This window comes from Panicum virgatum, chromosome 4K, assembly GCF_016808335.1.
Source record: "Panicum virgatum strain AP13 chromosome 4K, P.virgatum_v5, whole genome shotgun sequence".
Lineage (NCBI taxonomy): Eukaryota > Viridiplantae > Streptophyta > Magnoliopsida > Poales > Poaceae > Panicum > Panicum virgatum.
Window position 1 is genome coordinate 14,476,767 of NC_053139.1, and position 25,560 is coordinate 14,502,326.

The 25,560-nt window shown below is 43.0% G+C and overlaps 4 protein-coding genes and 1 long non-coding RNA gene across 5 annotated transcripts; 4 read left to right on the forward strand and 1 right to left on the reverse strand.

Moving 5' to 3' along the window:
* Nucleotides 1-5,576: 5,576 nt before the first annotated feature.
* LOC120703263 lies at nucleotides 5,577-7,118 on the forward strand. The gene is made up of 2 exons (XM_039987291.1): nucleotides 5,577-5,975; nucleotides 6,226-7,118. Exon 2 carries the CDS (start codon nucleotides 6,395-6,397, stop codon nucleotides 6,818-6,820), a length of 426 nt encoding a protein of 141 aa, XP_039843225.1. The 5' UTR covers nucleotides 5,577-5,975; nucleotides 6,226-6,394; the 3' UTR covers nucleotides 6,821-7,118.
* Nucleotides 7,119-12,876: 5,758 nt separating this feature from the next.
* Nucleotides 12,877-17,799, forward strand: LOC120703262 (beta-glucosidase 24-like). Its single transcript, XM_039987290.1, has 13 exons — nucleotides 12,877-13,204; nucleotides 13,287-13,356; nucleotides 14,670-14,728; nucleotides 14,812-14,887; nucleotides 15,196-15,273; nucleotides 15,341-15,428; nucleotides 15,572-15,827; nucleotides 16,267-16,382; nucleotides 16,509-16,726; nucleotides 16,815-16,846; nucleotides 17,108-17,210; nucleotides 17,290-17,398; nucleotides 17,479-17,799. The coding sequence occupies exons 1-13, from the start codon at nucleotides 13,070-13,072 to the stop codon at nucleotides 17,645-17,647; spliced, it is 1,509 nt and encodes a 502-aa protein (XP_039843224.1). The 5' UTR covers nucleotides 12,877-13,069; the 3' UTR covers nucleotides 17,648-17,799.
* A 393-nt stretch (nucleotides 17,800-18,192) lies between these two features.
* LOC120703261 (CDK5RAP3-like protein) lies at nucleotides 18,193-22,038 on the reverse strand. The gene is made up of 9 exons (XM_039987289.1): nucleotides 21,748-22,038; nucleotides 21,478-21,572; nucleotides 21,274-21,368; nucleotides 21,039-21,174; nucleotides 20,498-20,647; nucleotides 19,874-20,383; nucleotides 19,483-19,691; nucleotides 19,170-19,302; nucleotides 18,193-18,553 (listed from the first exon to the last, which is right to left on the reverse strand). Exons 1-9 carry the CDS (start codon nucleotides 21,941-21,943, stop codon nucleotides 18,413-18,415), a joined length of 1,665 nt encoding a protein of 554 aa, XP_039843223.1. The 5' UTR covers nucleotides 21,944-22,038; the 3' UTR covers nucleotides 18,193-18,412.
* A 960-nt stretch (nucleotides 22,039-22,998) lies between these two features.
* Nucleotides 22,999-23,366, forward strand: LOC120703264. The gene is made up of 3 exons (XR_005686855.1): nucleotides 22,999-23,082; nucleotides 23,146-23,253; nucleotides 23,338-23,366. It is a non-coding gene; the product is annotated as an uncharacterized LOC120703264 (long non-coding RNA).
* Nucleotides 23,367-24,135: 769 nt separating this feature from the next.
* LOC120703265 (thioredoxin-like protein Clot) lies at nucleotides 24,136-25,048 on the forward strand. The gene is made up of 2 exons (XM_039987293.1): nucleotides 24,136-24,414; nucleotides 24,533-25,048. The coding sequence occupies exons 1-2, from the start codon at nucleotides 24,261-24,263 to the stop codon at nucleotides 24,802-24,804; spliced, it is 426 nt and encodes a 141-aa protein (XP_039843227.1). The 5' UTR covers nucleotides 24,136-24,260; the 3' UTR covers nucleotides 24,805-25,048.
* The last annotated feature ends 512 nt before the right edge of the window (nucleotides 25,049-25,560 follow it).

Consider the following 25,560-nt stretch of genomic DNA (forward strand, 5'->3'; position numbering starts at 1 on the left):
TAATTTGTAGAGCAACAGAAAAGTGGTAATAAATTAAACTACCTTAAACGCAAACTGAATTTTCAACAGGGCAACAGTGACAAAAAGCATGCTTAAGTATTTTTTCTCTGAAGATCATGATTTTAGAAACCTAACAAAATTGGGTTTGCAATTTTTGGATTTTTCTACAAATTTCTACACTTTTTGGAAGGTTTCAGCCATTTAAAATAAAAGAAAAACAATAAAGGGGGGCTGACAGCCGGGCCCCACTAGACAGTGGCCCAGCCCGCCCCCTCCTCCTCTGTTTTGCATCGCACGGGCGGCGGGCGGCCAGGCGCAGTTCGCGGCGGCGGCTAGCGGCGGAGCGGGGGGTCCGGCCGTGGCCGGCGGGGAGCGGAGGCGAGGCGCGCCCGCGGCTAGGGCGGAGTGGGGTGCGTCGGCGGCGGCGTTCCGCCGGCGGCGGCGCAGGGCGGCCTCGGGGTGGGGCGGCGCGAGGTTCAGGGTGGCCAAGCGGCCTAGGGGCGCGCGGTAAGGGACCGCGGGCTGGAGCAGGGAGGGCCGGCGACGTCGCGGGCGGCGCGTTCTGCGGCGGCGTGAAGGCGAACCGGCGGCGGTAGCACCGGGTTTGGGCGGGGAAAAGGTCAGGGAGTGAGATAGGGTCGTCGTCGTGAGGGGGTCGTCGTCGTGAGGGGCGAAGCTCGGAGCGGAGCTTGACGGAGGTCGACAATGGCGGCCGCGGTCTGGAGCTCGGTGCCAGACCGATTCGGCCGGGAAACAACTCAATCAGGCACGGGATGAGGCGGAGGAGGTGGAGGGCAAGGTGAAACGGGGTTCGGGAGGATCGGGGCGCGAGGAACGACGGCCGGGCGATGAACGACGGCCGGGCGATGAACGACGGCCGGCGCTGCGCGTGACGAGCTAGGGTTGCTCAGTCCGCTCGCGGCGCGAGGAAGGGGAACGAGGAAACTGGAAGCTTCGAGGGTGCGCGTGACGATAAGAGCTGCGCTCGGACGACGAGGATCGCCGGGATGGACGACGCGTGGAGTCGCTCGCCGGCGTTCAGTCGCCGGTATGGCGCGCGGGCGTGCATAGTGCCGAGCACTGCAGTTCCTCTGCTCACTCGTTGACGATTTCTAACTCGATTTTTGACCAAATAAAACTCCAAATTTCATATAACAACTTGAAATTTGGCCAAAATAAAAGTTGTAGAGGATTAAAAGATCTACAACTTTCGTTTTGGGCGGAAGTTGATTTGGAGCTCGGAACAAGGACAAAAGCGAGATCAAACACGGCTAAATAAGATGTTTGCTAAGCAAATGCGATTAGCGTTAACGACGAATTTGAATCCACGATTAGCGAGTTAACTCATAATTAGCGAGACGATTAACACAGAGGTATTACACCAAAGCAGGCGAAAAATAATGAACACCGAAACTTGTCAATGCTGTCCTTGCTGCGTACTATTGCTATGATTTGTTTTTTCACGATGATGCGGAGCATTTACTCTTGCTATGAATGCACTCGCTCTGTCATAAAATTGTGGTCTGGGGATAAAACCGGACCACTGTGCAAATACCCGTCTGTCCAAAAGTTTCCCTTCTGTGAGTATATTGAAGTCAGGAATTAATGACTGTAAGTTTGGTGCGCACACAGCCAAAAAGCCAAGCTAATTACAACCTTTGAGTGCCGGATCAGTCGAATAGTGACACATCTGCTTTTACAATGTACTCGAATACAACAAACCGATAGTTAAATGTTGTGCTTCATCAGTTGTTCTGCTGGCTTGTCAGCTAATCAACCAATATTGCTTTTCTCTCACACCGATTTAGCATTAGCCACTAGCCACCGACTAGTCAGCAGTACTTTTCTCTCACAACAAATCACCACTAGCCACCAGCCACAGCCAGCCGAACAGAGTTGACGGTAACTCTTTCTTTCTTTAAGAGAATAAAATCTAATTTGTGAATATAACTAATACATTTATTTGTTGTAGATGATAGTTTGATAGTACTATAAACTAGAAAGACCATCCGCATTTGCGCGGCTAGATGTTACCATATCTAATGTTACATTTTAAATTATTTAATTAATTATATTTATTATTTGTGCGGCTAGGTGTAAGTATATTAAAGTTACACTTTTTTAATCGGCTTTCATAAAGTAATTTTTTGTTGAATAAAATCAAGATCTATTAAAGCTATTTTGAGGATCAATAATTTTATTTTATTTCCATACTCCTTAATAGTACTCAAAGTTGTGTTTTGAGGACCGTGTCAATGGCAAACAGATTATTATTCATTTGTATGTAGTATTATTTTTGACATAAGAAATTTATTGAGCATTTTTTAGGTTTATGTGTTACCATTAATGTTGTAGCGTAATATTTTTATTTATTTAATTTGGATTCTAAGTCAATGATTTGCGGCAGCTTCTTGGCGTCTTCCTGGTACTCACCTGCTGGTGCTGTTTTTGCTGTTATCTTGGTTGCTCAGGGCGAGAGACAAAAAGAAGAGGTTTACTCTCTTATTTCTAGCTTAATTCGTAGAATTGATAGACCGTGTGAATCCTATTCACCCCCAACCATTCATTTCTTCGTTGTTACCCCAATCCAATAATAGTTTCTTCACACTCCACTCCTCCGCGTCATCCATTCCTTTTCCGCCTTGTCTTATGGCCTTTCCTTTTTCTCATTTTTCTTTTCCTTTTTTTTTTATTTTTTCTCAGTCCCCTTATCGTTTCCAATGGAATATGGATTTAGTGCACTTATTTTTATTCCTCTCTTTGCTTTGGGTACTCATTTAATCAATTCTAATCTCTTTGCTTTGGGTACTCATTTAATCAATTCTAATATGCTGCAACTGATTTGACTAAGACAGTGAGATAATCAATAGTTGATATAAGGTTGTTTCTGATTTTTTTAGCACCATTTGTTAGCTTCAACTTGATTTTTGGCTGAAATGTTAGTAACTATAACATATATTAACTTTGTCTGTACATATTTTGATTGTATGTTAAAAATAATATTATAATTATTCAACTAAAATGATATTATTTCTTAATAAACTGTGAGTTTACAACATTTCTACTTTTTCAAGCGTGGTGCTGTGGTGTGCAAATATTTTTTTGAAACTTATCTGGAATTTTTTATCAATGTTTATGCCTATAGAAAAAATAAAAATCTCCTTGCTTACCCAACGCTATTTTCTCCGATTAATGTTGGAATTTTTAGACCTTGAGATCGAATCTGGAGGCTCTGTTTGTTGGCCAAATAATAAGATATCTTAGTACACTGTGAGGCTACAACTTTTCTACTTTTTCCAGCGTGGTGCTATGGTGTGCAACTATTTTTCTGAAGCTTGTTCGGAATTTTTTATCTATATTTATGCTTGTAGAAAAAATGAATTGAAAATCATGATCGTAATTTTTAAGAATCTCCTAGCTTACCCAACGCTAGTTGTTTGGAGTCTCATTACTATATTAAATATTGGATTAGTTTCTTTATAATGGCATGGTGGGCTATATTTAGTTAGACACAGGTATTTTGGGTCGATTTTTATCATATTGACAGTGGTTGGATTAATTTCCTTATAATGGCGTGATGAGCTATATTTAGTCAGACACAAGGGTATTTTGGGTCGATTTTTATCATAATGGCTGGTGCGCTATATTTAGTCAGACACAGAGGTATTTTGGGTCGATTTTTATCATAACGACAGTGGTGGGTCCGATTAACGTGAGAATTTCTAAGCCCTGAGAGCGAACGTGGAGGCTCTGTTTGTTGGCCAAATAATAAGATAATAGATATTCTATTAATATGTGTTTTTTATTCATAAAATGTTATTATATCCAAAAAATAGTAATGACCAAAGATGCATCTGTTTAAGGTGGTGTTTGGATTTAGGGACTAAACATATAAAAAGGAATCTTATTATTTAAAAGTACTAAATAAAATTTTAAATAAAATTTTATTATAAAACTAATTGCAGAAGCCTGAGGCTATTAGCGGATGGTTATTGTAGATCACTGTTGCAAATCATAAATTAATTAGACTCATTAGATTCATCTAGTGAATTAGGGTACTCATCTGTGCAAAAAAAAATTAAACAGATTTTATTTAATACTCTTAAATTTTGCATATGCAATTTTTTGTAAGAGAGGACTCCCTCTGTCCTCAAATGTAAGTCATTTTAGAGTTTTTAGAACAGATTATGTTTGTGTAGAAAAGACTAGTTAGATCCACTCTCAACCTTGAATGACTTATATTTAAAGACAAATTTTGAATCTCAAAATGATTTAGATTTGAGGACGGAGGGAGTAGCTGACTAATATACCTCATTACAAAGTTCAGATACCTTATAATGGATCAGCTTCCGCAACACATGGAAGAACACCTGTAAGCACTTACGTTGATTCAGAAACACGCCCATCAACAACAAACGAACACATTCAATAGAAACTTTGAAATTGGAATAAGAAAAGGAAGAGAAAATAATGACAAGGCGTTGAAACCACCAGCCTTTGCGGTACTATGAAACATGCTGATGGATCTTGGCAGCAGCAGGTCATTACTAGCCCCTGGTTTGGTTGTTCCCTGGCTGTCAGTCTTGGGATCCTTGCTGCCCCTTCTCTCACACTTTCGATGTCCCCGAGAGCACCAGAGAAGATTAGAAGTGACCTTGTCACTGCGCGGTACTGGTAAATGGTAATTAAAGCCATGGCCTCCGTAATTATATATATAAATATATACAAATTGGCATCTGTCAGGAGCTGCTGCAGCAGCCCCAGTGGGGGAGTGGAGTGCAGCTCACTCGTTTTCAGCGGTTGGTAAACAAAGCGCAAAACTGAGCAACCGAGTGACAGCTCAGCCCGTTTAGTTACCAGAAATTTTCGCCCAGAAATTTTCACCTCCCCTTTGAACACATATATGAAGCATTAAATGTAATTAAATAACAAAACTAATTACACAGTTTGGATGTATACGACGAGACGAATCTTTTGAGTCTAAGGCCGCGTTTAGTTCCCAAAATCAAAAAATTTTAGGTGTCCCATCAGTGTTTGACCACATGTCGGGAGGGCTTTTCGAACACTAATTAAAAAACTAATTTCAGAACTCACTTGGAAACCGCAAGACGAATCTTTTGATGCCTTTGACCGCATCATTTACACATGTGGGTTACTGTAGCACTTATGGCTAATCATGCCCTAATTAGGCTCAAAAGATTCGTCTCATCGTGCACATCAAAATTGTGTAATTAGTTTTGTTATTTAATTGCATTTAGTACTTCATACATATGTTCAAAGGGGAGGTGAAAATTTTTGGGTGAAAATTTTTGGGAACTAAACGGGGCCTAATTAGTGCATGAATAGCCATAAGTGCTACAGTAACCCACACGTGCTAATGGTGCGGTCAAAGGTCTCAAAAGATTCGTCTTGCGGTTTTCAATTAAATTCTAAAGCGGTTTTCAAGTAAATTCTAAAATTAATTTTTTAATTAGTGTACGAAAAACTCTCCCGATCAAATATTGACGTGACACAAAAACAAAAAAAATTTCACTTTGTGAACTGAACGCCCCCAAAAAAGCAACTCCGGCAAGCAAGCCAGCACAGGCTTTCACCCTCTCTCTCTCATCGTCTCTCTCTCATCGCGTGGTGTGCACAGTGTCCTGCCGCTGCTGTCCCGCTGGGGAGCTCGCAGCTGTCTGTTAGAGCTCAAGCACCAAGGAGTCCAGCGCCCAGGCTCCATACAGCACCGCCTGCTCGTTCAAGAATCCTCCAGCTTTCCCCAAACAGACCTTTGGCTACTGGCCTCTGCTTCCTGATCTGTGGTGGGTCTCCCAGTGTCTCAGTCTCAGTCCAAGATCAGTGCCAATCTATCTCAAGCACCTTTTCCCCTTCGGTGCTAGCAAAAAAAATTTCCCATCTTTTGACCGCTGGAGCTTGGGGAAATGGGTTTTGCAGCAGCATGTTTTTTGAAGGGCATGCTAGTTTGATGCAAGGTCAGCTTCTTTCTATCTCCTCTATTGCTTCGTACTAAACCATTTCAATGGTTCTGCTCTAACCTGTTCCTAAAATTTATGTGTTCTACTGGTGCATTCCCATCTGAGTTTAGAGATTTATTCGGGATATTTGTTTCTTGAGCTTATTGTTATGGATCTAAGTGCAACTCTGACATTAATCTATCATCCATTCTTGAATATTCAATCATGTTCTTGTAGTGTTTTACAGTAGGCTCTACTTCTCCTGCAGATTTCTAGATTGTTTTGGCTGCACTGTCCTAGAGACAGTGAGATATTTTGATTCAAAAAGGAAGCAACAAGACAAACAGAATAGGCCGCATCTAGATATCTTCATTCACGGCTTGTAGCTTCAGCTGTTGCCTGGTACACGCATCTGCAGCCTCTGCTGAATTTAATCAATGGGTAGGGGGAGGGGCAGAGGGAGGAAGCAGCTCACCAATGGCAGGACCCATGAGGACAAGGGGAGCAGCGGCGAGGAGGTCGCCGTGCCTGCAAGGAAGAGGAGGGGCCGGCCCCAAAAGCGCGTCGCCGCCGAGAAGATCATTGAGGCGGAGGTGAAGAAACTGGAGGAGGCTGATGACGGCGATGAGGACTATGTGGTGGGAGCAGGGGATGGTGCCAAGCTAAAGGGTTCAACAGTGGTTGGCACCAACAAGAGGAACAGGGTGCCCAAGGAAGAAGAAGAGGGTTCAAATCTTGACATGGAGGAGAACAGCTCCAGCACTCGGTCCAGCAATGATGAGTCGACCAGGTCCAATGGGTTCCGGCAATCTGGTAGCCACCGGAAGGGCACGCCACGGCGGGCGGCGGAGGCGGGGCTATAGTTGAATTCGAATGGAATAGATTCTTGGCTATCAGCTAGGCAGCTGCACTTCAATTTTGCCACCTTCATATTTTTAGTAGTAATCTTCAAATTTTTGTCTTCTTGGTGTTTGCTAGGTCCTGCATGAGTGTTAACATATACTGATTGCAAATCATCAGAAGTTTTACTGATGTTGAAGGAAATGTATGAACTAATGGAGCTCCACATCTAGTTGCTATATGCTACTGTATTATCCATGTCGTCTTCTCTTGTGGACAGGTTGAATAGTGAATGATTGGTAAGCAACATGTTTTGCTTCACATCAGCAAACTGTGCTAGCATAATTCCTTAAACTTTGATTCGGCCAATGGGCCTTTTCATTGCCTTTTTATCACAGTTATGATTGTTTGGTTGTATCATGAGTTAGGATTGTTTGGTTGTATCATGAGTTCCTAGGTTTTACCAAATCAGGATATCATGAGTTTTGACATAGTTTGCCCACCTATGCCAAGACCGGGATGTTTCTTCTGCTCACGGTGAAGCATGTATATATATCTTGGATTCATATGGATTTTGTTTGTTTGTAATCCATTCCAGTTTGTAGCTATAGAAGAGTGTCAACTCATGTATCTGCATGACTGTATTTCAGCTGTAGTCCTGAATGCAATCTCCTACGGTCCTACCAAGTGTTGCTGGGAGCCAGTAGTCCAGCACTACCTTAATGGAGGCCTTAGGCTCCAGGTGTTGGTGAATTAGTAATCCATGTCATCTTGAAAGCTAAGGATCCTGCAGTGATGATTTTGTCAAAGAATGTGGCATTGCATTTTTGTCGCTGTCGCGTGCAGTAATAACACAAGTATTTGGCTGCCTTCTGAATGAATCAACAGTGAAGCTAGGCAGCCACAGGCCCACAACCAACCTAATTCACTACCACTACTCAGTAGTATCATTGTCGTCTGACATCTATGAAAGGGTTCAGACACCATGATAGTGTTTCCACTGAACTCTTGATGGCTTGGGGAATGTGAAGTAACAAACCATGGCCTTGTTTGGTTACTTTCTATAAGTCCCTAGATCGGACTTTGATCGCTAATTAGAGTGTCAAACAAAGCCAGTTTACAAAATCAACTCAAGAATCCCTGTGTTAGGAACTCTGACGAAACTAATGAGACCTTTGACCGTGTGATTAGAGGATGGTTAAATTATGGTCATTAGATTCGTCGCGAAAAGTTACATCATCTGATCCCCGACTGCTTAGTTGGTTCAAGTGTAGAACACATTGGTTCAGTTCAGAACCACCTGGTTCATCAGGAACACAATGCTTACGTGAAACAAGAATGTTGCCTAAAGCATAATACCTTTTTTAATGTAAAAATAAGAGCACTGTTGCCCATCCAAACTTGGGATTATATCGGCAAACCAAACACTCCCATTGTCACTCGCCATTCTTGCACAAGTCTGAATGTGTGTAACCACATGGGTCGCATCAAGATTCGCCACAATCTGGAACGAACTTGGCGAGTGGAGACAAAAACTTTGCAATGCCATTTCAAGGTCCACCTGCCCAAAATGCGGTGCACCGTGCCGGATTTGGCAAGTACGATGGGCCTGAATCCACCCTGACCGTGGAAGTTGGCCGTCGTCAGTGTGCTGATGAGCAATGGTGGTGTGGTTGGGGATGGATGGAGGGGCTCACTACTCCGGCAAGCCGTAGTGCCGTTGCCCTAGTCTAGCCTAGAAAAATTAAAACAGAAGAATGGATGCTTCGTGCTTGGTTGACCCGGCTTTTTTTTTCTTGGATAGGCTTGAGGATATTATGATTTTAGGGAGATCATGGTGGATGGCGATGCAATTGGAGGCACGCACTTTCTGCCTCCCACATCGCCGATTCTAATGCTTGGGAATGTTGCTTGTGAGGCTTCACATCACTATCGCTGAAAATAGGTAGACTAGAGGGGCCATTTTCTGAGATGTGCATTGCTCTGACGTCTGGAGATTTTCAGATTAAATATTCCTTTCCCTCTATCAAAACCTAGAATTTTAAGAATAATAAGGATCAAAACATGAATCGTTTATGCCATGTGTCCGTAGCTGTATCTGTATTAGTTGGTGCATACAAACCTTAAAGAGGTCGTCAACTTCTTCTCTCGCAGAAGAAACAATAGAAACAATGACTGTATGTTGGGTTGCTTTTTTTATGGTTCTGAAGCTAAGCTTCTTTGCTCTGGGTCTGCTAGCGTGATTATAAGCTACTACAATACAGGGTGAAAAGCATACAATTTTAGGCTCTCATGTTCTCTATATATAGCTAATAGAGCCCGAACACGAGCTAGAAACTAGGCCTTGATGCTAGTACTATTTTGGTTGTAAGTCCTTAGTCCACAACCTAATAATTCAACTTGCTGAGCAATTCCAAAGCCCTCCTCTCTAAGGCCCCGTTTGGGAGGGCTTCACCGGCGGCTTCACGAGCGGCTTCAGGTGAAGCCCTCCCAAACGTTTGTTTCAGGACCGGCTTCACGTGTGAAGCCGGTTCTGAAGCCGTCGGCGGCTTACACAGGCAAAGTGAAGCCATGAAATCGTGGCTTCATGCGGCTTACACATCAATCTAACAAGTGAAGCTGTTTTGCCAAATATTTTCTAAAACGGCTCCAACTCCACCAGAAAAGCCGCTCCATCTGAGGAGCCAGAGCCGGAGCTGTTTTTAGAAGAGCCGAAGCCCTGGCGTATAAACTAAAGCCACCCCCTGTCCGCACTAACTCATGAACAGAAGAGACTAGACTTCCCCCAATGTACTGTTCAGCATTATAATAGCCTTTCAACCGCATTAGGAGCACTCACTTTAAATTCCCTAGAGCATTCACTAAAGAAATGAGTGGCTTTATGACTACTAAAATACACATATTTTCTTATAAAATAAAAAATAAATGCAAGGGTTTTTTTAAAGATTGAGCCCCCCCTGCATTCTCCTCCAAGCTTTGCCACTCAAATTTCTTTTGATTTTCTATACAACCCACTTGGCCTCTTGCATTGCCTATTATGTGTAAGACCCTAGGATTAATTTCTGGTGCTAATCATGGGTTTAGTCGCTAATCAGGGTTAATCTAGGTCATTAGCGCTAATCAAGTGCACAGTGTATTACATTCAGCCGAGTTCGAGCGTGTTTTTCTCCATGATCCGAGCTTCATATCAAGTTGTGCCTAAAAACAAAGTTGTCGATCATCTTGTCCTCTACAACTTCTATTTTGGCCGAAATTCGAATGCCATTATGAAATTTGAAGATTTGGACGGTCAAAATCAGCTCAAAATCATTGACTGTGGTCACTGTGCTTCCCCTGTTTCGTTGAGCGGCGGCATACGTCCGCACCGCCGCTTAAGCCTTCTACGACGTTGCACTGGCCAACTCCGTTTTGGCTTCGTCGTTCCCCTTCCTCGCGCCGCGAGCGGAGCAAGCAAAACCTAGCGCCGCCGCTCGCCGTGCCTGTCATCCCATCGCTGCCCCGCCGCCGTACCTCGCGCCCCGACCCTCCCAGACCCCGATCCACATTGCCCTCCATCTTCTCCGCCCCGCCCCGCCCCGATCTCGATCAGGCTGTTCCCCGGCTGGAATCAGGCCGCCGCCGCCGTCCGCCATCGTCGTCCACCCCAAGCCTTTGCCCCTCCCGTCGAGCTCCCCTCCCCGGCCTCGCTCCGTTCGATTCGGTCCAGGAGCCTCCCGCAGGAGACCAGCAGTCAGGAGAAGTAGTTGAGCCAGCTTCGTAATTTCATATTCTATCTGTTAGACTCTTGTAGTGGGTAGTTCACACCATTTTGCTAGGTGGTTTGGCTTAGGCTTGTTTAATCGCCGCTGAGGTTTAGAACACCTATTATCTACCTCAGAGTTGAGCTTGATTTGAGCAAGGGCAACTCCAGTCTTCTTTGATGGAGACACTTCAGGCTAAAAGGAATTAGCAACCGAAACCCCATCTCAGCACTACACCATTCCTTTGAACCATAGTTAGGACTGTTGTTATCCATTTTATCGATGCATTCTTGTATGTTTACTGCCTTGCATTGCATCTTTCCATTAGTTTCATGCATGGCATATTTTTATTCGTGTAGATGCTGAAACCGAAGTTGCGTACGAGTTGATAGCTGAGCCGGTCCAGGAGCCTCCCGCAGGAGACCAGCAGTCAGGAGAAGTAGTTGAGCCAGCGCAAGAAGAAATCACTAACTCTGCTGACCTGCAAGTCAAGCCCCAGAGCATATCCCTTATTTTAAGTACTTCATGTTTTACTTAAAGTATTGTGCATTTATGTTCAAGGAGTTGATTGGAACCATAGAGGCATAATCTTGGATACCCAGTGTCTTTACTAGTTCAGTTTATCGCTAGCACTGCTATGCTAAGTAAACCGGTAGAAGACGGGTGATTTCCTGTCACCCGCGAGATATAGGGTTGCTACTTCAGTAAGAGAAGTGAGAAATAGTGCTGTAAGAATGATATTGGAGACCGGGCGGAGGAAAAGTTAGACATGACCATGGAATAAAGGAAAATTGAGTCTCCGCCTGTGTCAATTGAGGACCGTACCGTTGCTGGCCGTGCTGACCAAGTTTGAACAGTACTAACCATATGTCGGAAGTAGGAGGTAGTCGAAACCAGTAAGCTAATTACCTAATTGCAACGGAATCTGACTCTCCATCCGCTACACTGGCGTGGTGCGAGGGCGGGTGATGTAGTCGTCCACGAGTTCACCGGGTGTTCGCACGTGTGGGACTCATCATCCGAGTGTTTGCGGCCGCGCGTCAGATTTCGAGGTAATTATGGGAACAATTGCTCAGTGTGACTCGACGGGGTTGCACTTGGCGTGTGAGTTAGGTCCACCTTACAAGGTTAAATCGGATCGATTCGTCGTGACTCGCGGTTATGAGAACCTTGGTCACTTCGTCGCATCGTAGTAAAGAAGTGGAATGAGACTAGAATGGAAAGGTTGAGTTGTATGTTACTAAAGATTAATATGATCAACCATGTATGCTCTAGAGAACTAGGCAAACCTAGTTTATAGCTGTCAACTCAATTGGAGCTAAAATATTAAAAGTAAGGATCCAGTACTAGTGGCTTTTCAGCAAAAGAACTACAGAGCCAAAAAGCCTTACATGTTTAGGAGTCGGCTAACTATATACCAATAGTCGGGTAAGCCTTGCTGAGTATTAGAATACTCAGGCTTGTTGTTGTAATGTATTTTAGCAGGATGCGTTCCGGAGGACTTCGAGGAGATCTGCGCCTCGTGGATCGGTCAACCACTTCCTTCGAGTTGGTCAGTCGAGTGGGTCCCGTCTTCTCTGTGAAGTTCGGACAGGTAAGCCTCACATCAGTGGGCAAGATGTGAAGCTCGTCTTCTGTCGTCGACGTTATCTATCGTATTGTATTTTGAAGCTTATTTTAAACTCTAAATTACTTTCCGCTGTGTTTGAACTCCGAAGTTTGCATTGTAAACCTGGCTGGTAAACACTTTTTGTAAATTAATTTGGTACTTCTGTTATAAACTCAGGTTGTAAATGGCTTTGAACGCTTTTATTGCCGGTAATCATCTGTGCTCATTTTTTGGCGAGAGTTCCTGTGTAATCGATCATAGTTACAGCATGCGGTCTGAGTGTACTGGTTGAGTGCAGTAATTCTAAATTAAGTTTAAGTGATAATTATTGCACTTGATTGGTATTATTTGGACTGTTGTGTGACATTATGGAGGTTAAACAATGGCGTCCAGCATCGGAAAAGGCGAAAGCTTGGATTCTTTCCTCACCCCCTTAATACTATGGTCCTGTAGCCCTTTTCTACCACTGGAGTTCTTTGAAGTTTCATATGACTATGAGCAATGATGCATTGTACGGATGGATTACATCCCCAAACCCAAAAAATAGTGTTTTCCCCTTCGATTATGTATACATCTTTGCGCATACTTGAAAGTACACTTTTTCCACTTAAATACACGTTCAGACAAGCACCTGAAAGTACAGCTGAACCACTAAACAGCAGGCCAGATGCGCGCCATTTGTCTAATGGAGTCCAAAAGACAAGGGTCACTCATAGATTATGCATCGACAAGACAAGGTCTTCGCTGGTCACTCAGTGGCACCACTGGAACTATTTGGTGAAACAGCTGGGCATGTGGATTTTCCTGGTTTTTCTCTGCTACCCAAACTGCCTCCCAAGAACCAGCCAACAGCCTATAAATAGAGCGCGCCCTGGCTGGTGAACACATGAGCACAGAGCTGCAGATACACTGCAAGCTCAGCCATGCCTCGGCTATTGCTTCTGCTCTTGCTCTTGCCATTCTTCTTCGCGGTGTCAACCGCGAAGCCAGAAAAGATCCTCTCAAGGAGCCAGTTCCCCAATAGCTTCTTCTTCGGCACAGCGTCGTCGGCCTACCAGGTAAGTACTTGAAGCATCTAGAGACTACTGGAAGAAGTGGTATGTGGTTTTGCTCTCATACGAGCTTGGATGCTTGGTGCAGTATGAAGGGGCTGTAAGGGAGGGCGGCAGAGGGCCAAGCATCTGGGACACCTACACTCACACTAACCCAGGTCACTTGCTCCATTCAAAAGCTCCCTGCTCATGCGTTCTGCCTGCCACTTCCACTTGTCTAAGTGTCTTAACACCTTCAAGCAAATGCATTCGCCGATATATCATTAGGCCTATGCATAGCATGTTGAACAGGGTCTCGCTTTAGGGAGCTAATGGTCATACCTTACCAGTTGCTTGGTCTGAGTCTCTGAGACATGATTAAGCTACATCTAAATTTAAACTGCTTCCAGTTCAAGTGCAATAAAAAAGAAATGGTATCGAACTAGAATCTGTGCATTGGAGGTAGAGCATGCAAATGATATGCAAATAAAGTAACACTGTACCACCCTCCACAAACAGTTTGCTTTCCTATGGCATCTTCCAAGCTCTCACTCACGGGCTTAACCACGAGACCATAAAAAACTGGGGCTCATCACCTAAAACCGAAAACAGAATCTTAAATGAAAAAAATAATATACCTTGTCGATCTACTTCCGAACAAACAAGCACAATCTGTTGAAAATCAGCTGGAGATAGCATAAACTAACACAGCTTGATGGCACAATCAGCCTGTTTCCATAAATAATACCTAGTTTAACTGCTTACCTGCCATTGCCATATTGTAGTATAAAATATGGTAAATCAATCTAAGGAAACCTGATATACATACAAGCCTGCTGTAAACAGTTTTTTTTTGGTCGATCGTAACCATGAAATGTATAACATCATGCAAAAAGAAAGGGCATATGATCAAGCCTAGGAAATCACTTCATCAAATTGGTCAGTTGATCTGTTCAAAACTAGAATTAGCTCATCCAAGGCACGTTTTGACTGTGCTTACCAAACAACCCTTGTTGATAGGATAGATCAGAGCCTGAGGACCACCAATCTACGAGTCTGTGACAAAAGCACATAGAAACAAAAGGCGCAAACAAAAAGATGAGAATCTGAAAAGATGCAGTAGCTAGTTGCATGAACACTTTCAATTGCTCTATGTCGAACAACAAACAACACAAAGGACAACGACAGGTCTATTTTAAGGTCAAAAGTTAACCCAATCCGTGGATGTCTCATCAATTCAAAGGAAAAAGGCAGGTCTATTTTAAGGTCAGAAGTTAACCCAATCCATGGATTTCTCATGTCTGCCAGAAGTCAAAAGGTCCAAACAGTTCACTGCAGCACATGAGGCAGTGAAATAAGACACGTTTCCGAAAACAATGCTCCGTCTAACTATCGAAGAAAAATCAAAACGGAGAACAGAGCAGCTTGTTTACATCTGATCTACAGCCCAGTGAATGGTACATTGTTCTAAGCCCCAAAAGTTTGTCAACAGAGAAGATAGCAAATGGAAGCAACGGAGACATAGCAATCGATTCCTACCATCGTTATCAGGTATTAAGGAATAATGGCCATCCTATCATCCCATCAGTTTTCATTTTCCCCAGCATTTATCAGATGCCATTCACTGAATGCAGGAGGATGTCAAAATCATGAAGGATATAGGCTTTAATGCCTATAGATTTTCTATTTCTTGGACAAGAATTCTGCCTAGTAAGTGCTGAATCTAGCTTATTCCCATGCACACAAGGTTCATATTCTCAGAAAATTGTAAAAGAATCCTGCTCGGCTGCTCTTGAGATTAAATAAAACAAATATACTGCAGGCACATAAAACCAATGACTTCGAACATATCCCAGCTAACCACTTTTAATTGTTGTTATTGTAAAAAATTGAAAACTTCTACTTTGATATGCAGCAAACACTAACGCAGTTCTAATAGAGCAGATCTAGATCAACGAAAAACATAGATTGATCCCAGCCTCTAGTTGATGAAATGATGGATGATTGCTTGGATGCAGATGGAAAACTGAGTGGAGGGATCAACATGGAAGGAATAAAATACTATGACAACCTCATTAACAAGCTAATTTCAGAAGGTAAATACTCGGAATATATATAGTTAAAGACTATCTCTTTTCATCTTAATGTCAAAACAACATGCAGGAGTTGAACCATTTGTGACCCTTTTTCATTGGGATTCCCCACAAGCATTAGAACGGCAGTATGGTGGCTTCTTGAGCCAGCACATTGTGTAAGTAAACTCGACGAATCAAGTCCTGTAACTTGTCCTCAACGGAGCCCAAACTGAGAATGCTATGATCAATAATAAGAATGCTATTGAAATCAAAAGAAAAATATGAATCATGTCTTAATATGTGGAGTTATCATTACCAGGGAAGACTTCCGTGACTACGCCAACATATGCTTTAGGGAGTTTGGAGACAGGGTCAAGAACTGGGTAACATTCAATGAGCCTTGGAGTTTCAGTGTTGGTGGCTATGCCAGTGGTATATTAGCACCTGGCAGATGCTCCTCTTGGAAAAATTCAGGATGTAGCATTGGAGACTCTGGAAAGGAACCTTACATTGTAGCTCATAACCAACTTCTCGCTCACGCAGCAGCGGTTCAGGTGTACAGAGACAAATACCAGGTATAGATTCGGTTTCCTAATTTTGATTACTTCAGAAAAAATAAATCAAACATCTTACAAACTGCATTCTGGCGTGCCAAAAGCATGTGTTTGTATTGTGACAAATCCATATAAATCTGATTGAAGATTTTTACACACCTCTTCAAGAGTAGAACATATGACATCAGATATTATAGAGAGCAATAAAGCCACAATCTGCTGCTACAAACTAGAGAAGGTAGTGCCAGGCATCTCCTAGAATCTAGAGTTCTAATTGATGATGGAGAACAAAGCTAGCACATCAAAGGTGTCTAAGACAAGAGACAAGAATTTCTGAGGTTCAGCCAACTTGTTTAGATAGCTAACCACTGAAAACACTAGTACTCAATTAATCATCTTCATATACTTCGCCAGCCAGCTTCATAGTTTACGCTTATGATGAGAATCAATAATCATACAGGGGAAACAAAAAGGAAAAATAGGAATTACTCTAGTCAGTAATTGGATGATTCCATACTCAAATTCCAAGAAAGACAAGGACGCTGCCAAGCGTGCACTGGAATTTATGTATGGTTGGTGAGTTTTTCTTCAAATTCTGTACTAGATAGACTTCAGCTTTCATCCTTGAAGTTTCCATAAAAACATATCTGGAAAAAATTCTTGTGAAAACTTATTTACATAATTCAGTGATAATATGAACAGGTTCATGGATCCTTTAACTAAGGGAGATTATCCACTCAGTATGAAAACATTAGTTGGTAATAGATTACCAAGATTAATGAAAGAACAGTCAAAGGCAATAAATGGATCGTTCGACTTCATCGGTCTCAACTACTATACAGCAAGGTACATTCAGAGTACCAACTACAGTAACAGTGTAAACAAAAGCTATAGTACTGATTCACTGACCAATCAAACAGGTAATCACGTAAGCCATATTATTTATGTTCCACATTTAAGTAACTTGGGTGAACTAAGAGTTTTCTCTACCTGTACTTTTAACAACAGTTGAAAGACATGGGACAGCTATTGGTCCAAAGGTATACCTTTCTCAAAAAGAAAAATTATCCTGCCTCATGTTTCATAATTGTGTTAGTGTAACTTGGTTTATGATAAAGTACTCATTTAAGATAATGTTCCATACAGATGATAAAGAGTTGTTTTATAGATAACCAAGTCATTTCACATAGGAATAAAGTAAACTGGCAAATCTCTTCTTCTTAATGCAAAGATACTCAGCTCTCCTGCGTGTTTGAGAAAAAAATGCATAGGAATAAAAACAACAAAATATTTATATCCAGGCTGGATCTCCTTGGCTCTACATCTATCCAAAAGGTATAGAAGAGCTCCTGCTATACACCAAGAAGACGTACAACAATCCTACAATCTACATCACAGAAAATGGTACAGCAGCCTAACCACATTTTATAACAGCTTATCAAGGAAAATAGAGCATTAACTGACAAACTTACTCATGATGTAGGTGTTGATGAAATTAACAATGAAAACCTACCACTTCAAGAAGCCCTGGTTGACAGTACCAGAATAGAATTCTACAGGCAACACCTATTCCACATTCAAAGATCCCTCAAGTAAGTTTGATGCTTGATACTACTATACTAGCAGATGCATAGATGAGTTGTTGATCATACTGTACTTTATGACATGGCAGGGAAGGAGCTGATGTAGGAGGATATTTTGCATGGTCGCTGTTTGACAATTTCGAGTGGATGGATGGTTATACTGTGAGATTTGGTATTAATTATATCGACTACAAGGATGGTTTGAAAAGATATCCAAAGCATTCCAGCAAATGGTTCCAGGATTTCCTTCATAAATAAAATTTTGTACCATGCATGTCAAAAGTGTTTTCTATGGAGCAACATCATCAGTGTAACATCCACATTTTGTCATCTATCCAGCTTCCAGTTGTATAAGTGATTCTCAATAAGTCAAGATGAGATAGGTGATTGGATTGCGGTTCCCCTGAGCATGCTAGTATTTCTACAATTCTACAGTAATACTAAAACAATGCATATACTAAATCCACTGCAGTGCATTATCCTATTCAGAAAGTCAAAACTTACAAAAGACATACTCATCTTGACCGCATAATGTCCTTCATCAACTACCATCATAAGCCATATTATATGTTGTGCACAACAGATACATATCACTGAGGAACATCAACAACTAGAATCATTAACCTTAGGCTACAAAAATCATCAAGTGAAGCCTTGTAACTAGCAATTTTCAAGAAACAGATAGCATAGGATCATTAGTAATCCTAAAATTTACAGTTCTGCTTTCCAACTGGCCCCGTATCAGAAAAAAAAAAGGCACGACACTGACCAATGTGCGGTGAACTTTTATGAAACATTGTTCGTTGAGAAATGAAACCTTTGGTAATCATACATAACTTTGTCGCTCAACTGTATATCCATATGGTGAATCTGATAATTTAAGTCAAACTCATACATATGCATTTTCAGAAAATATCGAGCAACAATGCAACATGAGCAGGAAATCTAAATTTCAAAAGTATATACCATGAGATAATAACCTTACGATCTCAATCTTATTTGATCCAAGAACAAAAAGTACAGTCATCCAGCTAATTGACTAACACTTGAGCTCAGTAAAGTATTTATCTCTCCAATTATATGCACCGGCCTGCCATCAAAAACAGATGATAGTGTTGCCTCACACAGCTTCTTTAGTTCTCTTGTTTTTGTAATTGCAGCCTCCTGTAAAATATACAGAATGGCAATAACTAGCAGACTCAACCTTTAGCAAATTAACATACATTTGTTGGCTACATAAAGCACAAGGAGACCTATCAGTGTTTCCATTCATTTTATATAGCACATAATGGAGTAATGGACAAATAATTTTGATTTGCACAGTCGATTCCCGATCATGAGCAAATATGAAATATAAGATGTCATTTTTACAACACTAGGGTGTTGGTTTCATATTCCAATTTAGGTCACAGCTTTTACATGGATCAATATCAAGTCCTATTTCATGATGTTTTTAGTATGCTCAGAATAAAAGCATTGTGTAGTGTAGAATGTGAAAGTGGTTTATGGACACAGTACTTGGTCAGCAATTACTTGGGGCAAGTCAGAAAGACGCTAGGCCAAATGGAACAGCGAACAATGTGAAAATTCAGAAGTGGTCTTCTCCATCATCCACAAGCAAATGAACTGTCTTGTGGTGTGTTTGTCAGCATAGAGTTCGCTAGCAAATAGCCAGGATATTTGCATCGTCCATCAGATAAACAACATTTTACAGTGTGTCTCAGCAAGTGCCAAACAAGCATTGTGCTCTAGTTAATTAATCCAAGAAAAAATCACTTACTTGCTTTGGCCATGATGACGACAGCGCATTCTGCAGTTCCATGCGCTTAACAGATAAATCACCTAAACCTTCCCGCAGTTTTACCTCATGATACTTCTTCTCTTCTAAAGTAGAAACTAATCTGTCTAGAAACCTTGTAGAGAGGAAAGAAACAATATTCATTTAAAGAGAATGTAGAAACTGCAAACATAATGCACTTATTGTGGAAAAACTGCCGTAACATGCAAGTCTTTAAGACCCTGAGAAATCACCACTGTAGTAGACTAAAAGTAATGAAAGACATAAGCGAGTGTGAAGCTTCATAATCTTTTACCTTTTAGAGTTAAGGATCATTATAAGGTCAAGAGTCTTCTGGTTTGTGAGCAATGAGATTGCTGAAGAAACCTCTACAAGCATATTCCCCAAACTATCAGGAGCATACTGCTGGAGAACAAAAGGTGAGACAGCTTGCACTTGATGCTGTAGAGATGATGTATCACCATTCCTCATCTCCCCTAAGCGTTGAGTCAAAAATGATTTTACCTGTTTCAGTAATTATAAATTAATGAGCTACAGCACTATGGTAAAGAGGATGCATTGGGGAAACAACCTCATACAACAACAATACTTGTCAAATACTGAATTTCTAAAAGACAAACATTGGTATTCATTATAGCTAAGAAAAAACTTCAAAACAAGAAGGCTTCAAAATGATGAAAACACACCTCAAGTAAATCATCTAGAATATCATTCCTGTATTCCTTCTCCAGCAAACGACTTCTATCTTCAGATAACATCGGAGCATTCTGAATATTAGCATTATCATGCACACTTTCCTCAGAATCATCAGCAGTGATGTCCCAGCAAATCCCAGACTCAGAAGAAGCAAGACCCTCTTTGTTAAAAGATGGGTTGTCCGAGACACTAACATTATAATTTTCAGAACCCGCTAGCTCTATGTTAGCATCAATGATTTCATATGATCCAAAACCGTCACCAGATTCTTCAACTGGCTGTTCAACAGCACCAATATCCCAATCAATTTCATTGGCATCCACAGAAATGTCCCAATCAATATCCTCTGCAGGAACATTGGAGTCAATTTGTTCCATGGATTCATGAGATTTCAATGCCTCCCCAGTAGAACTTTCGACCTCATTATATACTGAGACATTGAGAGAAGGAGGACTTTCCTGCAACATTTTCAGATTGTGCAGCACAGAATCACAATTTCCCTGAGGTTCAGAAGAACAAAGTGGTTAAAACTTAAAATAACCACAAAGTTTCTAGCAGGAACATTTTTGTTTTGTATTCAGTAACTGGTATGTTCTACATAGTTCTGAGTCTACCTTGTCCTCAGAATGGCAGTCTCTAACAAAAGCTGTGTAGTGCTCAATGGCCTTTGAGACAGGGTCACTGTTCAGCACTTCCAAGATTTTGCTAAATGTAGATGGAAGTGTCTTTGCAGACTCTATTAGTTCTTCCCGCACATTTACTCCCTGCAGATGAAAGTATGATGTGGTGAGCAACTTAGGGCTTCTCCAGTGAGAAAAGCAAACCGATGCATCGTCCTCCGTGGCAGCTGCAGGAGTCGAATCAATAACTGATGCACCTCGAACCATATAGGAGAGAGAGAGGAGTCGATGCATATCTTTGCATCGATTCATCAGCTGCAATCAACGATAAAAAAATTCTATCCACTCACTGACCTATGCACGGATGCAACAAGATGAAAGGGACCAGGTAGGCCCATACCACTGGAGAAGAATGGAAAAAATCGAATCCTGCGCATACGTCAGTACTTTTCTGATGATGGTTCGACCCGCCACTGGCGATGCCCTTAGATGAAAGACACATCCCACTCAGCGCCAGTCAGATAGAGAAACTGACCTGCAAACCGAGCTCCTGGCAAGCTTCTACATATCTAGTAGCTGACAAAGCTGCGAGCCGCTTAATGTCAGCCTCCCTTCGATCGAGCTCGGCAAGCTGCTGCTGAGTCTTCTGCATCTGCTTTCTCTGGTATGGACTTGGGACAGACAAAAGAGCTAGTCAAAATTTAGCTGCGGCCAGGGTGGGTCAGGCACAGTATAGCTATGCCAAGAGCAAGGAAGAAGAGAGGCCGTACATGTCGTAGTTCACATTCTGAACCATGATCTGTGCCGCCTCTCCAAGGAAGACATGGTCCTTCTCGTAGGCTTTCACGATGGACTCCCATTCCCCCTACGCGTCGCAATTGTAACAAAGCGTATGCCAGTTTCCGGTGGCACATGAAGGTGCAATTGTTTCGTATACTATTAATAATAAAAAGATAAGAGAAGCAAACGCTTACCGCGGATCCCGTCAGGCGGCCAAATATGTTGCGGCTCTCCGTGTTGGAGTCCAGTAGGATGCCGTATATCTTCTTCGCTTCAAGATACCCGATTTCTAAACCAGGAAACGAAGCACAGGCAAACAGTCACACTCCACACGCAGAGAAACCAGAGAATCAAACTGAAGTAGCGCAGCTAGGACGAGGGTTTAAAAGCGCGATGGATCGAATTCGCCGAATCGCTACGCCGCCCCCCCCGGGGGGGGGGGCGGTGTGAGTAAATTCGGTTACCTTCGGGCTCGAGGCCGAGGAGCGAGGGGTGCAGGTCCCGCGGAAGGGCCGGGAAGGCCGCGGCGATCCGGGCACGGATGCCGGCGAGGCGCTTCCGCCAGTCCTGGGGCACCCGCTTGCGGTCGACGAGCCACTCCTGCAGGCGGCCGAAGGCGATGTCGATGGGCAGGTTGCGGATCTCCGACGGGTCGTGCATCGCGGCCGCCGCGCGGATCGCCACCGGAGCCGATCAGGGGCGGCGGCGAGACTCCGATGGAGTGGTGGGTTTTTTTTTGAGAGGGGAGTGGTGGTGGACTGGCGGTGGTGGTGGTGGTGCGGGGTAGTTTGTTGGGCTTGGGTACGTTTTGGGCTGGCTAAGCCCACCGGACCGGGCCCAAACCACCTTCGATTCCAGCTTCAGCCCACCGGACTGGGCCCAAACCACCCTCGATTCCGGCGCGTCTTTTTTATTTTTATATTTTTGGAAAACATTTTTTATAGAAATATATTTTCAATTTCATAATTTACAGTTTTGTACCCCTACCGCCCGGTAGGGGGGCGGCAGGGACTTAGATGTAAATTAAAAAAAATTTATTTGCGCGGAAGCCTCTGGCGGGAGCCTGCCGCCCCCTTGCCGGGCGGTAGGCCCCCTGCCGCCAAGTATAAAAGGTTTCTCTCCCCCATCTCCCCTCATTTGCTTCCCACGACATCCAGAGAACGGGAGGGAGAGAGGAGGGGTGAGGGAGGGAGTTGTAACGGCGAAGCCCTGCCGAATTTTGGATCCTAACCGCATGTAATAAATATTTCTCAAGTTTCTCGATCTAAATTTGTTTTATGTTTAATTCTACAATTAGTGTATGTACCAGTAATGATATTTTAGCGATTTTTGTAATGTTTTTAATATAATTTAGGTAGAATTAAGATTAGTTTTTAGAAAAACCAATTAGGTTTACCAACAAATTTTGTGGTATTGAATAGTTGTTTAATACGAGAAAAAATTTCGAGAAATAGTCAGAAATTGTAGTAAAGGTTAGAAAAATATATGAAACATTCAGATAAATTGTAGAAAATGCAAAAAAATTTAGAAAATGTTAGAAAAATATATTTACAAAAATATATTGTAAAAAATTGTAGGAAATGCACGAAAATGTTAGAAAAATTTATGAAAATTTAAGATAAATTGTAGAAAATGCAGTAAAAATTTATTTGTACATATTATTATTAATTTTGTGCAGAAGAGGTGGGCCCACGTACAGTGTCGTCGGGCCTATCCTAAAGCCTCGACCTCGTTTCCTTGTCGTCCCACACAGCAGCAGTCTTCCCAAGCACCTTATTGGTCTCAGCAGCATTATCCAGGTATGTGAGGATACTTACTAACTTCCTACTTTGAAGCCAACAATTAATTCTCAGTTCATACAGGTGATGCACACCCACCTTACCAACCTCACGGATGGACTCAGTTTAGTACCATGGCACCAGCTGCAGGGATGTCATTTCAACCAACACAGGCACCACCACGACCTTTCGGTAGACATATAGTCAATATCTTAATTTCAATTAATTGTGGTATGAAGTATAATTCCTTTGTATTTACATATAGGATCACGACAGTTATATGATGCTGGACCTTCTTCGTATTACCATATGAATATTTTAAATAATTTGAACGGTTTACATGATCGCACCACCAGCTTCCTGATATGGGTCATTCCTCGTATCCACCACCACCAGGTACGTATGATGAATGTATACCCAAATATATGACTTATAAGATGATGATTAAGATATCTTAATTGCTACTGTATAGGGCCCACATAGGATACCTTTGAGGCGAACTTCGAAGATTGGAGTCGGTTATTTTCTACACCTAACCAGTAGGCCGATCCTACCTTCCAGACACTTATGGCCACCGGACGTCCAGGTAGAGACGTAGGGCCTCCAGAGCGGCACACCTACTCTACAGACCACGTCAACGCTCAGCGTAAAAGAGGTCGACATAGCCGGGGTGGCCGGGGTGGTTAGGAGGTGCTTCTAGCTGTTTCCGTATTTTTGTTATGGACATGTCGTCATATTATACTTATTTCGTTCTCAGGCATCACCTATTTCGTTCTCATTTGCGTGTATGAATTGCTAACTTATACTTTTCATATTCATATACTTTACTAATGCTTTTTATTTGTATCCAAAATATCTAAAACCACATCTAATGACCTATTCTCCGGGGAGGGGGAGCCTGCCGCCCCCCTGCCGCCCGACAGGCGGTAAGGGTAAATTGTCAAATTAAAAATATATTTCTGTAAAAAATATTTTCCAAAAATATAAAAATAAAAAAGACGCGATTCACGCGGAAGGGGGTGAAGCGGGCCCCACCCGGCAGCGTGCGAGAACACAGGGCACGCGCTCCGTAAGCAACGGAGATAAAATAAAGGTCGGCAGCCGTCTTCTTCTTCCTCCGGCCCGTCGTCTCCCGATCTGCTGCTCTGCTCTTGGCTTCTCCGAATCTACTACTGCTATTCTGCTGCTCGACCAGCGAGATGACGGTGGAGAAGGTGGATGCGACGGTGGCCGACTTCGGCGCGCACTTCGAGCGCCTCTTCGCGTCCCCCGAGGCGGCCGCCGACGGCAAGGTGAGGCTGCTACTCTTCCTGGCGGACCGCGAGCCCGGCTCCTCCCTCACCTGGTGCCCCGGTAAGAATAAGATCCCTCTTCCCTGGCATGGCAGCAGCAGGTAGCCTAGCTCCCCCGTGCCGTGCGTGCCTAACTAACCCCGCCGTTGGCTTCCCGTGGCACGCGCGCCGCCCCCCAGACTGCAACGTGGCGGAGCCGGTGATCTACGAGCGGCTGGAGGCCCTGCCGCCGGGCCGGGACGCGGTGCTCCTGCGCGCCTACGTCGGGGACAAGCCCGCGTGGCGCGACCCGGCGCACCCCTGGAGGGTGGACCCCAGGTTCGCGCTCCGGGTCGTCCCGACGCTGATCCGCTGGGAGGGCGGCGCCGCCGCCGCCCGCCTCGGGGACGACGAGGCCCACCTCAAGGACAAGGTCGACGCACTCCTCGGACTCGGCGCCGGCGGCAACTGACGGATCATCAGGCTCGCCAACGGGATCAGTTCATGTATGAGGAACTCGCAGGCTGGGAAATAATAATCAAGATGTAATAATATGATTCTACGAGTGATTTTCCGATTGATGAGCTGGATTGCTCCATGATCCTCAGGATATGAATTCAGCCAAAAACTGGCAAAGAGTGTATGATGAATTTGTAGAAACTGAAGTCAAAAGCTGACAAAGGATTGCTCCACAATCCTCACGATGATTTCCAAGTTAGAAACTTACTCCATTCGTTCCAAAATGTAGGTTGTTTTGGCTTTTTAGATTCATAGTATTTGCTATGCATCTAGATATAACATATGTCTAGATACATAGCAAATTATATGAAATTAGAAAAGTCAAAACGACCTATATTTTGGAACGGAGGGAGTACAAAGGATGTCTGAATTTACAGAAATTGAAGTGCTTCAGGCTTGCACAATCACTGTTATGCAAAATATAGACAACAAGAGTGACCAACATTGTAAAATAGTTGCCAACTTAATTCTTGGTGATCGTGTGTATAAAGTATAAACAGCACCACTAGGAGAAATGGTGTGGCTGTCGTGTTTTTTCGCTACAAAAGTTCAGTGAACCTCATCTCATGTTTATTGCATGGTACTAGCACAGGGGCGGGCCCAAGATTTGGGACCTTGGTATTCAAAATTGTAAGCAGTGGAAAAAAATTTTAACAGCCCAACATACATATTAGTAGCACATGATTTAGTACTAACAACATAAATTATT

Coding starts and splice junctions, on each gene's coding strand:
- LOC120703263 (XM_039987291.1), top strand. CDS start 6,395: ATGGGTAGGGGGAGGGGCAGAGGGAGGAAGCAGCTCACCAATGGCAGG.
- LOC120703262 (XM_039987290.1), top strand. CDS start 13,070: ATGCCTCGGCTATTGCTTCTGCTCTTGCTCTTGCCATTCTTCTTCGCG. Junction 13,357..14,669: donor CTACACTCACACTAACCCAG/GTCACTTGCTCC, acceptor GTTTGTCAACAG/AGAAGATAGCAAATGGAAGC. Junction 15,429..15,571: donor TTCTTGAGCCAGCACATTGT/GTAAGTAAACTC, acceptor TATCATTACCAG/GGAAGACTTCCGTGACTACG.
- LOC120703261 (XM_039987289.1), bottom strand. CDS start 21,943: ATGCACGACCCGTCGGAGATCCGCAACCTGCCCATCGACATCGCCTTC. Junction 21,175..21,273: donor CAGAATGTGAACTACGACAT/GTACGGCCTCTC, acceptor GTCTGTCCCAAG/TCCATACCAGAGAAAGCAGA. Junction 20,648..21,038: donor GCCAGGAGCTCGGTTTGCAG/GTCAGTTTCTCT, acceptor TTTCATCTGCAG/GGAGTAAATGTGCGGGAAGA.
- LOC120703265 (XM_039987293.1), top strand. CDS start 24,261: ATGACGGTGGAGAAGGTGGATGCGACGGTGGCCGACTTCGGCGCGCAC. Junction 24,415..24,532: donor CTCCCTCACCTGGTGCCCCG/GTAAGAATAAGA, acceptor GCCGCCCCCCAG/ACTGCAACGTGGCGGAGCCG.